At 36.9% G+C, this 15421-nt stretch overlaps 1 protein-coding gene across 10 annotated transcripts in view; it reads left to right on the forward strand.

Annotated features, from left to right (window-relative positions):
- ATRX (ATRX chromatin remodeler) overlaps nt 1–15421 on the forward strand; it is a 286342-nt gene that overhangs the window by 168062 nt on the left and 102859 nt on the right. For all 10 annotated transcript variants that reach the window (XM_061409663.1, XM_061409658.1, XM_061409661.1 and 7 more), the window contains 5 exons: nt 5487–5628; nt 6578–6687; nt 7767–7913; nt 8066–8243; nt 15183–15320. In XM_061409663.1, coding sequence (XP_061265647.1) covers nt 5487–5628; nt 6578–6687; nt 7767–7913; nt 8066–8243; nt 15183–15320 — 715 coding nt within the window. The remainder of the gene's footprint in view (nt 1–5486; nt 5629–6577; nt 6688–7766; nt 7914–8065; nt 8244–15182; nt 15321–15421) is intronic.

Consider the following 15421-nt stretch of genomic DNA (forward strand, 5'->3'; position numbering starts at 1 on the left):
CAAGAGTACTGGAGTGGGTTGCCATTACCTTCTCCTATTAAAAACTAGACATTGTAAATCAGGTATTGTTGAGTGTATGTTGTATTCTATGGGAGAGTGCTGGCATTGTTCTGTATAGATATTTAAGGTACTTATTAGTTCAGTTTAATTATTCTTTTTGATTTTTGGCTGTGCTGGTTCTTCACTGCTCTGTGTGGGCTTTCTCTAGTTGTAGCAAGCAGGGGCTACCCTCTAGTTGTGGTGTGTGGGCTTCTTATTGCCGTGGCTTCTCTTGTTGTAGAGCACGAGTTTTAGGCTCACAGCCTTCAGTAGTTGCAGCTTGTGGGCTCAGTAGTTGCAGCACAAGGGCCCTAGAGCATGGGCTCAGTTGTTGTGGTGCACAGGTTTAGTTGCTCTATACATAACATGTAGGATCTTAAGGTGTGTCCCTGTAGTTTATGAATGGTTTTGCCCCACTGCTAATGTATGGCCTTTGTCTTTTCTCTACTGAATGCCCTGAGTTAGTATGAAGATCATATTCTACCTTGTTTAAAACTGAATGCCTTCCAGACCTATATGATCACTGGGGACTATTTGCTTCATGACTTTTTGGTCACACTTTGTCTGGCTTTGTGGAATTTCATTCTTCATGTGCATTGTAATACTCAAGACTAAAATGACTCCCATTTTGATTTCTGGAGGTCTTTTTTTATAGCTCTTTTCTCTCTGTGATTTCTCTGTATTTTTTCCAGCTCTCTGAGCTTGACCTCTGTTTCCCCAACTCAGCACAACTCCAGAGTTCTGCTTGAGTTATCTTAAATTCTGAAATGTACCTTCTGGTAGCAATCAAGAGGGATTAGGGCCCTCATTGATTTTTCTTCTCTCAGGTATCGGTGTCCTGTTGGTTCCTATAATCCAAAGTCATATGTTTGTTTCATATGTTTTGTCTACTTTTCTAATTGATTACAACAGGAGGACAGATTTGGTCCCTAATACTCCATCATGCATCATAGTACTTAATCTCCATCAGAAGAAATGGGGCTCAGCCTTTTCAGTGTGTTGCCTAAATGATTTTGTATTCATGTTTTCTTTTCCTTTTTCAATTCAGACATGGGATGCATGTCCTTATTTATTCTTTACTATAGCTTAATTTATTTCTCCTAAATTCTCTCATTTCATTTCTTTCTGTCTATTATTAGTTAAATAAACTTTCCTTAAGTTGTACCTTTAGTGCATAAACACATGTACTTAGTCACAGATAAGTAGACCATTTCTTTGTAAATTATCTTCTCCATTCAGGTTGAAGATTCATTCATCTCTAATCCCAAAGATTGTGCTTAATAGCTAAAATGTCATCCATATCACTTATGAACATATGGTTCAGAAGTCTTAGTTAAAGCCTTATATATTAGTTTTCTACTGTGCATTAAAAAAAAAAAAAACTATCAGGCTTAGCTAAAAACAAAGCAAAGTTATTATCTCACAGTTCGATAAATCAGGAATTTGAGAGTGGCTTAGCTGAGCCTGACTCTGCTGGGGCTTCTGCTCAGTTTCTCACTAAGTTGAAATTGAAGATGTTCGCCAGAGCTGCAATTTTCATCTAAGACTTTGTGCTTTTTTCTAGCTCACATGTTGGCAGAATTAAGTTCCTTGTGATTCTGGCAATGAGGTTCTTAAGTACTGTAGACTTCTCTATAGTGTGGCAGTTTGCTTGTCTTGGAGACCAGTAAGAGAACATCTCTTACTCATCAATCTTTTAAAGGGCTTACCTTGCTTAAGCCCACCTCATCTAAGGGAATCTCCCTTTTGATTATGTCAGATCAACTGATTAGTTGCCCAGTTATGGGAATGATTATAGTTACAGATCTCAGTCACCCCCAAGGGAATGGAGTAATATAGAATGTTTACAGCAGAGGATTGGAATCTTGGAGGCCATTTTAGGGTTCTGCCCACCACACCTTGCAAACAGGACAAGACATTCAGATAATTTTCCATTTTGGCTTATGTCTTTGACACAGCACTATGAAGCTGGGATACATCCAAGGTAGAACACAATAAAAATTTGTTGAATACTTAGTCTGTGCCTGATACTTTGTTTTCTTTGCCTCATTTAATCACCACAACTACCTCATGAGAGTTATTTATAAGCTTTCCTAGTTTCCACATGGACAAACTGAAGCTAAGAGAGTTTAAATAAGTTGTTGAAATAGAGCTGGGATCTAGATGACCAGTGCTATTTATACTCTACCATGTCTTGATTTGTATATAATTCTAGTTTTATCAAGGTAATATATTACAAATTTGTGACTTGTTTAAATAATTTTTACATGTAATAATGATACTGTAGTTATGATTTTAAAGAGAGAGAATGTCCTTTTAAAGAGACATTCTAAAACATTTACAGATGAATTAATATACTTGCTTGGATTTGCTTCAGAATCATTTATGGGATCAGAGGAGTTGGAGAATGAGTGAGAGGCTGCCAGTGAAACAACTGGCCAGAGGTTGATAATTTTTGAAGCTGAATAATGGGTGATAGGGCTCATTATGCTATTCTGTATACTTCTATTCATGTTTGGAAATGTCTATAGTGAGTATCAAGTAATCATTCATTCCTAGTTACAGTTCTAAATAAGGAAAAAAGTACCAGCTAAAATTTTATTCTTTTTTTTTCTATTACAACATCATGATTTATTAAAGCACAGCATTCTGTACAACAAAGGGCCTTAACAGTTGTCTATTCTCAGCCAAATTACTCTATAAGTTAGTTTCTCTTAATAAAAAACATGTTATACTTTAAATTAGTAATTTAACTGATGAGGAAGTTACCGTAATACCTATTTTAACATTGAACAAATCTAACCACCTACTGGACATTAATGTAAAATCCTGACATAGAAATTGATTTAAAACTTCTCAAAATAAATTCATTAAAGCAAGTTCCCTGTGAAAATATGTAAGAATGAAAGCTAGCATAATAGCAGGTGCAGTCTTTACATTTTATTAACCATAGAAGATACTTTTTTAATGAGTCTAATAGAGACATTAACTGTGCAAAAGCTGATGAGATTTACAGTCTTAAATACAAGCACCAACACAGAAAGGATATTGTGCCAGTTCATTTCAGTTCAGTTCAGTCGCTCAGTCGTGTCCGACTCTTTGTGACCCCATGAATCGCAGCACGCCAGGCCCCCCTGTCCATCACCAACTCTCGGAGTTCAACCAAACTCATGTCCATCGAGTCCGTGAAGCCATCCAGCCATCTCATCCTCTGTCGTCCCCTTCTCCTCCTGCCCCCAATCCCTCCCAGCATCAGAGTCTTTTCCAATGAGTCAACTCTTCACCTGAGGTGGCCAAAGTACTGGAGTTTCAGCTTTAGCATCAGTCCTTCAAATGAACACCCAGGACTGATCTCCTTTAGAATGGACTGGTTGGATCTCCTTGCAGTCCAAGGGACTCACTCTCAAGAGTCTTCTCCAGCACCACAGCTCAAAAGCATCAATTCTTCGGCGCTCAGCTTTCTTCACAGTCCAACTTTCATATCCATACATGACAACTGGAAAAACCATAGCCTTGACTAGACGGACCTTTGTTGGCAAAGTAATGTCTCTGCTTTTGAATACGCTATCTAGGTTGGTCATAACTTTCCTTCCAAGGAGTAAGCGTCTTTTAATTTCATGGCTGCAATCACAATCTGCAGTGATTTTGGAGCCCCCAAAAATAAAGTCTGACACTGTTTCCCCATCTATTTGCCATGAAGTGATGGGACCAGATGCCATGATCTTCATTTTCTGAATGTTGAGCTTTAAGCCAACTTTTCCACTCTCCTCTTTCACTTTCATCAAGAGGCTTTCTAGTTCCTCTTCACTTTCTGCCATAAGGGTGGTGTCATCTGCATATCTAAAGGTCCATTAATTCTGCACTTAAGAGGATCGTTTCTTCATGTAAGCACAATCTCATTTATGAGTTACACATGATATGTAGTTTAGGATCCATCTACATTATGCTTATAACTGTGTGCTGATGCTGCTAAGTTGCTTCAGTCGTGTCCGACTCTGTGCGACCCCATGGACTGCAGCCTACCAGGTTCCTCTGTCCATGGGATTTTCCAGGCAAGAGTACTAGACTGGGTTGCCATTGCCTTCTCCCTAAAATTTTATTCTTAAACATCATAATGTCCGTAGTTTAAAGTCATGACTCTTTATTGATTTTCATGGAACCATAAACCTGTTCATATAAGCATTTTCTTTATTAAAGTATTAATGCATAGTGGTTAAGTTCATGGACTCTGGAGCCTAACCCTCTTGGTATAAGTCCTAGTATTGTGTTACTTAAGAGTTGCATGACCTTGTATAAGTTATTTAACTTCCCAGTCTCTCAGGTTTTTTTTTTTTTTTTAATTTGTAAAATGGTAATACTTGTACCTAGCTTATACAGTTCTTTTTTTTTTAATTTAAATTTATTTATTTTAATTAGAGGCTAATTACTTTACAATATTGTATTGGTTTTGCCATACATCAACATGAATCCGTGAGTATACTATGTAATGGATAGACATTGGGATGAGATAGCAAAAAAATATATTCAGACACATGTATTTATGTATATGTATTTAAGTTTTCTTTCAAGTAATAAAGGGAGTGATTGTTTCTCTTTTGCAATTAAAGGGTGTTATATATTCTTATGCTTTTGAGCCTGAGGTTCTCATACCAGTGTTTCTGAAAATTTTTCCCTTTCACAACATATATTTACAGTGGTTTTCAGTGGGAGCCTTTTGGAATCTTGGGTGGGACAGTTCTTGTTTTGGACTGTCTTCATTCACATTGTAAAACATTTATATTTACCTTCACTACTGCCTGAATTAAATACTAGTCATGACCAGTCATTGTGGTAACCATAAGTTTCCTTGCACATTTTCACATGTCTTCTAGAAGAATGTGAAGTGAGTGAAGCTCGCTCAGTCGTATCTGACTCTTTGCGACCCCATGGACTGTAGCCTACCATGCTCCTCCGTCTGTGGGATTCTCCAGGCTAGAATACTGCAGTGGGTTGCCATTTCCTTCTCCAGGAGATCTTCCCAACCCAGGGATTGAACCTGGGTCTCCCGCATTGCCAGCAGACGCTTTACCATCTGAACCACCAGGGAAGCTCTAGAAGAATAGAACCAGTCTATTTAGATTTTAATGGTGATGTCATAGATTAATTTAGAGTGCTCCTTTTCTCACATCTCTTTGTATCATGTGTTAAAGTGTTCAAGGTGAAAACCGATGAGCTATTAATAAATTACCAACATTACCACAGTGATTCAGAGTCTTGTAGAGGTTTTTTATTTTAGAAAACGTGTAAACTAATGATCCATCCTGGCCTTACTGAACAAAAATTACTGGATTTTAGTATGGAAGTAGACATGTCTGTATTTTGGAAAACTTCCCTTAGTAAGATTCATATTCCACCATTGCTGAAAAGATTTCTTTGAGCTTAACTATCTATGATTCCCTTTCTTGTAGGTGATAGAAATTGAAGATGCTTCACCGACTAAGTGTCCAATAACAACGAAGTTGGTTTTAGATGAAGATGAAGAAACCAAAGAACCTTTAGTGCAGGTTCATAGAAATATGGTTATCAAATTGAAACCACATCAAGTAGATGGTAAGAAACTATTAGATGGTTAAAGTGTTTTTAGTTAAATTTTACCAATATTTGATGGCCCCAGTGTGCCTCACATTCTGCTAAGACCTGGAGTTACATTTACTGGTGAGCATAACAGATATGATCCCTGCCCTTATGGAGTGCAAAAGCTAATGAGGGAGAACAAAATTGAACATTGCACAGAAAATAAGTTTTGTGAAACGGAAATTGTGTGCCACTCACAAACGGGTATATATATAGCAAGTGGATTTCACCTAATCTGCAGTGGTTAGCTAAGGGCAGTGGTGTGGTAGGGAAAGGTACAGTTAGCTAAAAGCTTTCTTTAGGAAATGCTTTTTCAAGTATTTTTGTTAATAATATTCCTTTATTGGTTTTGGAAAGATATCCAATTATCCCTATCTTCTGCTTTGTCTGAGTGGAATCAATAAATCAATTTTGAGTGTGTATGTGAATGAATACATTAAGTAAATTCTGTAGTTCCTACTCCTTAGGTAGCAAGCCCATTTCTTGTTCAGTTTTTAGTGTTGAATAAAGGGAGAAATGATAAATTAGCTCCTGATAAATTAAATCCCACCCTGGATTGACTCAATAAACCTGAAAGTATATTCGATAGGGATCTATTCTCTCTTTGGATAAAGTTTCTATTAGATTATTTATCTATCTCTTTGGACCATCCCAGGGAATGGAGAAAAGGTCTGCTGTGATACCTGAGAGGACTGAAAGTCACCCTGTTGTGTGCCTGTGTTAACATTTTTTCTAATAAACCTTAGCGGTGGGTAGGGGGGTTGTGTGTAAAACAAATCTCATTTACATTAAGAGATTTTTGTCTCTCTCTTTTTAAAAAATTCTGTTTCTTAGAAGTTTTAGTTATATTTTTGATGTATTTACGAAGGAAGATTTTTTTAACTTGCACCTTTAAATTTGAACTTAACAAAGATATCATTTTTAGGTGTTCAATTTATGTGGGATTGCTGCTGTGAGTCTGTAAAAAAAACAAAGAAATCTCCAGGTTCAGGATGCATTCTTGCCCACTGCATGGGACTTGGTAAGACTTTACAGGTAAGAACATGAAGGTATTCTGTTCTTGTGCATTCATGAATTAAAAAAATATATATTATGTTCTGTTAGGTTCCAGATGCGGTTGTAGGGTCTGGAGATAAAGCAGCAAATAACAAGATTTCTCCCCCAACAAGCTTATAATCTGGTGGGAGAGAGAGATTTTAATCAAATAAAATAAGAAATATGTACTTTCAGATAATGTTAAGGAAGCATAGAGAGGGAAAGCATCTTTTAGGAAGTGATGTTTGAACAGAGACCCTAATGAAGTGAAGCAGTGGGATTATAGGCATAGCCAGTAAAACTGCAAAGATTCTGAGGTGGAAATGAACTTCCTTTACAACTTTCTTTTTGTTGTGCTGTGTGGCTTCTGAGATCTTAGTTCCTCTATCAGGGATTGAACCAGTGTCCTTGGCGTGAAAGCACAGAGTCCTAACCAGGGGATTCCTGACTTTAATAGTCTGTGATCCTGTAGTAATGAGAATATAATGTATTTTCACTATTAAAACACTACATTTCTGAATGCAGGAAGTTGCAGGAAGACTGCCGGAATTGTAGCAGAGGTGTGGAATTAGTGGGGAAAAAAAAAATATATATATATACACGTATACATATATACATATATATGTGTGTATATATATGTAATTCCAAGCCATAAGACAGGAGATTCAGTGAGTCAGAACACTTTGCAGTGGAAAAATACTCTATGATATAATTTTCTTCTAAATGGGAAGTGGTATTTTCTAAAGATCGTAGGAATGTTCTCTGGGGACTAGGGACTTAGTAGCTATTTTGCTGTGGTTATTATTTATTATATTCATATTATTATTATTACTGATCATAAAATAATGGAGCTTTAGAGTTGGAAGGACCTTATGTATCATCTAGTTGAATTTCCACGTTTTACATGTTATATCTCTTTCTCTGTACTTTTCCTGGTTTGGAAATTGTGACCTTTGCCTGGTTGCTTTATTGTTTAAACAGCAAAAAAAAAAAAATCCCAACTATTATAAGTTTGCTCAATTTATTTTCTTTTTGAAGATATTTAAATGAAGGTGGCAACTTAATTTGTTTTCTTGTAGGTGGTAAGTTTTCTTCATACAGTTCTTTTGTGTGACAAATTGGATTTCAGCACAGCTTTAGTGGTTTGTCCTCTTAATACTGCTTTGAATTGGATGAATGAATTTGAGAAGTGGCAGGAGGGATTAAAAGATGATGAGAAGCTTGAGGTATATTTAAAATATTTTCTATTATCTAAATGACTGCATAAAATTCATATAGTAAAAAATAAGATTTTTAATTGTCAGTGATGCATGTTTCAATGGGGATATTTAGTATTTATGCATTCTTACCTTTAAAAATCTTTATTTTCCCACCAAAGGTCTCTGAATTAGCAACTGTGAAACGTCCTCAAGAAAGAAGCTACATGCTACAGAGGTGGCAAGAAGATGGTGGTGTTATGATCATAGGCTATGAGATGTACAGAAATCTTGCTCAAGGAAGGAATGTGAAGAGTAGGAAACTTAAAGAAATATTTAACAAAGCCTTGGTTGATCCAGGTAAGATATTGACAGACACTGAGATAACAAAGCAAGTTGAATGAAAAATGTGGTTATGTTTTATTTAACAAATACTAATTGACCAACTATTAAGAAGCTGGTTATTGTTTGTCATTCAGGTTTTTGCTTTCTGTTTGTTTCTTAGTATAATTTCATTAAGATGAAATCACCCTTAATATTGCCACATGTTCAGAATTCACTTGCTGAGTCTGAAAGTATTTGAAGTTTTCAATAAATAAGCAATTAAAAATGTACCAGGTATGTCACAATTGCAAATTCCTCTGACTGAATATTAGACAATCATAAGAGCGCTCTCTATTCTCTGAAAACAGTTCTTTACATTTCTTTTCCAACTTTATGTCATTAGAAGAATTGCTGCATTTTTCCTTTTTTTAAATGGGTCATCACTGTGGAAGGTTAATATTTACAGTGCTGTTGACAGTATCCTCATGATGCAAGATCCAAATATTTAATCCTTATTTGTGACTTGGAAAAGCAGCAAGTTGTAACTGTCCCAGAGCCAACAATATTTAGTTACTTGTGTTCTATATTTTTTTTCTTTTCAAACTTTATCTGTTATATCTAATTACTTTAAGACACTGTTGAGGCTTTAAATGTTTGTTGAGAAAGTCTAATTTTTCACTGCCAAAATATTAGTATTATTTTGAATAGAATAATTTGAATTTGAATAATGGAATCATTTGAATAGAATCCATGGCTTTGCCCCTTTTAAATTTTATTTTTAATTTATTTTTTCAGCTTATTGAGGTTTAATTGAGAAGTAAAATTGTAACAGTTAAAATGTACAATGTAATCTTTTGATACATGTAATCTTTTGATACATTGTGAAAGGGTAAACCCTTTGTGTTACACATCCATTATCTCACGTAGTTTTCTTTTTCTTTTTGGTCATGACATTTATGCTCTACTCATTTTCAGATTTCAGTTATATAGTGCATTGTTATCAGCTATAGTCACCTTGTTATCACCATGTTGTTTACACATTAGATCCTCAGACCTTATTCATTTTATAACTGAAAGTCTGTACTCTTTTGCCTTTTTTTTTAAAGTAATGATATAATCAACATGTATCAAACTAACTGCTATTGTAAATGTTAAGTTTGTCCTTTTCTCATGACTAAAATAGTGGTCTAAAATCCTGTGGTTGTTTTGTTGTCAGAGAGCTATAAGCTAGTGAATAGTTTTGCAGCATATTTTTCAGAAGGTTTCCTTGAAACAGTTTAAAACAAGTTTCAGATGTTTAATTTGATCATGAGGAAATAAATTAAAAAGAAATGAAATTTTATAATATAATGAGTAATGTTTGTTTTTCTATGTAAGTTATTTAGTGACATTAAAAAAACATTATTTTGAAATTTTTGTTTGTTTACAGACAAGTTGAAATGACAGTAAAGAAAGTTCCCATTTATCCTGGACCCAAATCCCCCACTGTTCATCTTACATTGCCATGGTAGATTTGTCAAAACTAAGAAATTGATATATTAGTAACTAGACTCTAAACCATATTTGAATTTTACCAGTTTAATATTACCATCCACTTTCTGTTCCAGGATCCCATCCTGGGTACCACATAGCGTTTGTCATGTCTCCACATTCTTCTCTGGTCTATGTCAGTTTATTAGTCTTTCTTTTATTTTCTGTTATCTTGTCAGTCTTGAGGAGTGTTATTAAAGTATCCTGTAGGATGTTCACTGGTGTCTGTTGTTTTTCTTGTGATTAGACTGGTGTTATAGTGACAGTACACATGGAATATTGCCAAGCAGGCGTATTCATCCGAGCCTTGGTGTCTGAAGTTTGGGCTTGGTCACATAGATATATGGTTGACCACTCATGTGGGTCATCTTAGTTTCTAGTCCCTCCAGAAGTTGAGAAGATGCTAGATGCCCAGAGCTGATCTCCCTTCAGCCCAATCACCTTGTTAGCATACACTATCTCTAATGTTTCCCAAGCCATCTAGGTAAACAAATTTTTATCAAGTTAGACATTCCTGGAATTTAGAGGTTACCGCCCTAGAGCTGGAGGCAAAGGCTAAACTGTTTTTTGGGCCAGGTTAATCCTTTACTTCTCTACATATATGTGTACATAGATAAAAATTACCCTGTTTGAGGTGGTTATTTAAATAAAATGGGATCATAATATAGATTTTGAAACTCTCTTCCTTTTGTTTAGTAACAACACATTTGACATATCTTTGAAGGATAGTGCAAAGAAATGTACATCATTAATTTTAAGTTCTGCAACATTCCATCATAGCATAGTTTTATTAACCCCTTTGACCAAGCTTTTAAGTTGTTTCAATTTCCCACCATAACAATGCTTCAGAGAATACTTCATGTATCTTATGATACTTGTGGAAGTATAGCTTTAGGATAAATTCCCAGAAGCTGAAATTTGGGTTAAGGGTGCAACATATTTTACATTTTAGTAGATATTATGAAATTGTCTTCCACAGTATTTGATTAACAGTTTGTGAAAAGTGAAAGTGTTAGTCACTGTGTTGTGTCCAATTCTTTGCAACCTCATGGACTATAGCCCACCAGTCTCTTCTGTCCATGAAATTCTCCAGGCCAGAATAGTGGAGTGGGTAGCCATTCCCTTCTCCAGGGGATTTTCCTGACTCAAGGATTGAACCCAGGTCTCCTGCTTTGCAGGCAGATTCTTTACCATCTGAGCCACCAGGGAAGCCCCGTTGATACTAGCTTAGACTTCCACAAAGGATGTATCAGTACCTGCTTCACCACACCCTCATGAACACGTAATATTAGGTAGTAGAAATCATTTTAATCACTTGTATAAAAGATAATTTTTATATTTAGAAAACTTTTTAGGATTCAAAATAAATAATAAGTTTTTACATATAAAGCAAGATTCGTATTTTCATTTTTAAAAAGTTGATTAGTTTAAAAATAAATCTTATTCTTCATGTAGTTCCATCTGAACATTGAATAGCAATTGTGTTATTTGGTCAATCATACTGAAGCAGTTACTTCTGAAATCATGTAGAAAATGCATTTTCTGTAATGCCTAAAATATAGGGGATAATTTGACAATTGCTATTGATTAAATCAGTGTTTAAGTAATTTATGTGTATATTAGCTCAGTCCAGTTCAGTCACTCAGTCGTGTCCGATTCTTTGCGACCCCATGAACTACAGCATGCCAGGCCTCCCGGTCCATCACCAACTCCTGGAGTCTACCCAACCCATGTCCATCGAGTTGGTGATGCCATCCAAGCATCTTATCCTCTGTCGTCCCCTTCTCTTCCTGTCCTCAATCTTTCCCAGCATCAGAGTCTTTTTAAATGAGTCAGCTCTTCGCATCAGGCGGCCAAGGTATTGGAGTTTCAGCTTCAACATCAGTCCTTCCAATGAACACCCAGGACTGATCTCCTTTAGGATGGATTGGTTGGATCTCCTTGCAGTCCAAGGGACTCTCAAGAGTCTTCTCCAACACCACAGTTCAAAAGCATCAATTTTTCGGCACTCAGCTTTCTTTATAGTCCAACTTTCACATCCATACATGACCACTGGAAAAACCATAGCCTTGACTCGATGGCAAAGTAATGTCTCTGCCTTTGAATATGCTGTCTAGGTTGGTCATAACTTTCCTTCTAAGGAGTAAGAGTCTTTTAATTTCATGGCTGCAATCACCATGTGCAGTGATTTTGGAGCCCAGAAAAATAAAGTCAGCCATTGTTTACACTGTTTCCCCATCTATTTCCCATGAAGTGATGGGACCAGATGCCATGATCTTAGTTTTCTGAATTTTGAGCTTTAAGCCAACTTTTTCACTCTCCTCTTTGCACTTTCATTAATTCTTCTTCACTTTCTGCCATAAGGGTGGTATCATCTGCATATCTGAGGTTATTGATATTTCTCCTGGAAATCTTGATTCCAGCTTGTGCTTCCTCCACCCAGTGTTTCTCATGATATACTCTGCATGTAAGTTAAATAAGCAGGATGACAATATACAGCCTTGACGTATTCCTTATGAGAAGGCAAAAAGATAGGACAGTGAATGATGAACTCCAAAGGTCGGTAGGTGCCCAATATGCTACTGGAGATGAGTGGAGAAATACTCCAGAAAGAATGAAGGGATGCAGCCAAAGCAAAAACAACACCCAGTTGTGAATGGGACTGGTGATGCAAGCAGGGTTCGATACTGTAAAGAGCAATATTGCATAGGAACCTGGAATGTTAGGTCCATGAATCAAGGCAAATTCGAAGTGGTCAAACAGGAGATGGCAATTGTGAACATTGACATTCTAGAAATGAGTGAACTAAGATGGACTGGAATGGGTGAATTTAACTCAGGTGACCATTATGTCTACTACTGTGGGCAGGAATACCTTAGAAGAAATGGAGTAGCCATCATAGTCAACAAAAGAGTCCAAAAGGCAGTACTTGAATGCAATCTCAAAAATGACAGAATGATCTCTGTTTGTTCCCAAGGCAAAACATTCAATATCACAGTAATCCAAGTCTATGCCCCAACCAGTAATGCTGAAGAAGCTGAAATTGAACAGTTCTATGAAGACCTACAAGATCTTCTAGAACTAACAGCCAAAAAGATGTCCTTTTCATTATAGGGGACTGGAATGCAAAAGTAGGAAGTCAAGAAACACCTGGAGTAACAGGCAAATTTTGCCTTGGAGTACAGAATGTAGTAGTGCAAAGGCTAATAGAGTTTTGCCAAGAGAACGCACTGGTCATAGCAAACACCCTCTTCCAACAACACAAGAGAAGACTCTACACATGAACATCCCCAAATGGTCAACAAAGAAATCATATTGATTATATTCTTTGCAGCCAATGATGGAGAAGCTCTATACAGTCAGCAAAAACAAGACTGGGAGCTGACTGTGGCTCGGATCATGAACTTATTGCCAAATTCAGACTGAAATTGAAGAAAGTGGAGAAAACCACTAGACCATTCAGGTATGATGTAAATCAATCCCTTATGACTATATAGTGGAAGTGAGAAATAGATTTAAGGGACTAGATCTGATAGACAGAGTACCTGATGAACTATGGATGGAGGTACGTGACATTGTACAGGAGACAGGGTTCAAGACCATCCCCAAGAAAAAGAAATGCAAAAAAAGCAAAATGGCTATCTGAGGAGGCCTTACTAATAGCTGTGAAAAGAAGGGAAGCGAAAAGCAAAGGAGAAGAGGAAAGATATACCCATTCGAATGCAGAGTTCCAAAGAATAGCAAGGAGCAATAAGAAAGCCTTCCTCAGTGATCAATACAAAGAAATAGAGGAAAACAACAGAATGGGACAGACTAGAGATCTCTTCAAGAAAATTAGAGATACCAAGGGAACATTTCATGCAAAGATACGCTTGATAAAGGACAGAAATGGTATAACAGAAGCAGAAGATATTAAGAAGAGGTGGCAAGAATACACAGAAGAATTATACAAAAAAGATCTTCACAACCCAGATAATCAGGATGGTGTGATCACTCACCTAGAGCCAGACATCCTGGAATGGGAAGTCAAGTAGGCCTTAGGAAGCATCACTATGAACAAAGCTAGTGGAGGTGATGAAATTCCAGTTGAGCTGTTTCAAATCCTGAAAGATGATGCTGTGAAAGTGCTGCACTCAATATGTCAGCAAATTTGGAAAACTCAGCAGTGGCCACAGGACTGGAACAGGTCAGTTTTCATTCCAATCCTAAAGAAAGGCAATGCCCAAGAATGCTCAAACTACCGCACAATTACACTCATCTCACACGCTAGTACGGAGAAGGCAATGGCACCCCACTCCAGTACTCTTGCCTGGAAAATCCCGTGGACGGGGGAGCCTGGTAGGCTGCAGTCCATGGGGTCACTAAGAGTCGGACAGGACTGAGTGACTTCACTTTCACTTTTCACTTTCATGCATTGGAGAAGGAAATGGCAACCCACTCCAGTTCTCTTGCCTGGAGAATCCCAGGGATGGCGGAGCCTGGTGGGCTTCTGTCTATGGGGTCGCACAGAATCGGACACGACTGAAGCAACTTAGCAGTAGCAGCAGCAGCACTTGCTAGTAAAGTAATGCTTAAACTCCAAGCCAGGCTTTAGCAATACGTGAACCTGGACTTCAAGATGTTTAAGTTGGTTTTAGAAAAGGCAGAGGAACCAGAGATCAAATTGCCAACATCCACTGGATCATTGAAGAAGCAAGAGAGTTCCAGAAAAATATCTATTTCTGCTTTATTGACTATACCAAAACCTTGGACTGTGTGGATCACAATAAACTGTGGACAATTCTGAAAGAGATGGGAATACCAGACCACCTGACCTGCCTCTTGAGAAACCTGTATGCAGGTCAGGAAGCAACAGTTAGAACTGGACATGGAACAACAGATTGATTCCATATAGGAAAGGAGTACGTCAAGGCTGTGTATATTAACCTGCAAGCGATTTGTGTTTATAGGATACTTTACCCATTCTGGTATGAGATCTGTAGCTTGGACAAGGTTTTTCTTCCTACCTCCATACCCATGTAACAGTCAGTTTAGCTGTCCTTTATCAGTTAAATTTTTTCCCAGCAATGACTACTAGTTTTGTGAAGTAAGTCAAATGGGAAGTAGTACTTGGTCTATTGTGATTTCTATAGTGTTTCTTTGAATGTAGCTTTTGTAATTTGTCTTTTCTAGTATATATAAGTTACTCTTGATCTCAAATGGTAGTTTTAACTTATATTGTCCTCTTATTCAGAGGTCCTTAAGTACCATCATAATAGCACTTTAATAAAATTAATACTGTTAGTACCACATTAACCAAATACAGCAGCAGATAAAATATAACTGTTCTTATCAGGATGTTGTTTCCACAGCATCTTTCCATAAGAGCAGCACTGTAAAGTGTTTAACTTTACTTAAATGGATTGTGCTTTTAATTTTACTATGTATTAAATGTTGTTTTTCTAGGACCTGACTTTGTTGTTTGTGATGAAGGCCATATTCTAAAAAATGAAGCATCTGCTGTTTCAAAAGCTATGAATTCTATACGATCAAGGAGGAGAATTATTTTAACGGGAACACCACTTCAAAATAACCTAATTGAGTGTGAGTCAATGTGTAAAAGAATGTATCCAGTTTTGGACGAGTTACTGTTAGGAGCTTGGAAAGAAATGCTATTCTAAATGAAAGTTTTAGGAAGGTGGAGA

Source organism: Bos javanicus, chromosome X (genome assembly GCF_032452875.1).
Source record: "Bos javanicus breed banteng chromosome X, ARS-OSU_banteng_1.0, whole genome shotgun sequence".
Taxonomy (NCBI): domain Eukaryota; kingdom Metazoa; phylum Chordata; class Mammalia; order Artiodactyla; family Bovidae; genus Bos; species Bos javanicus.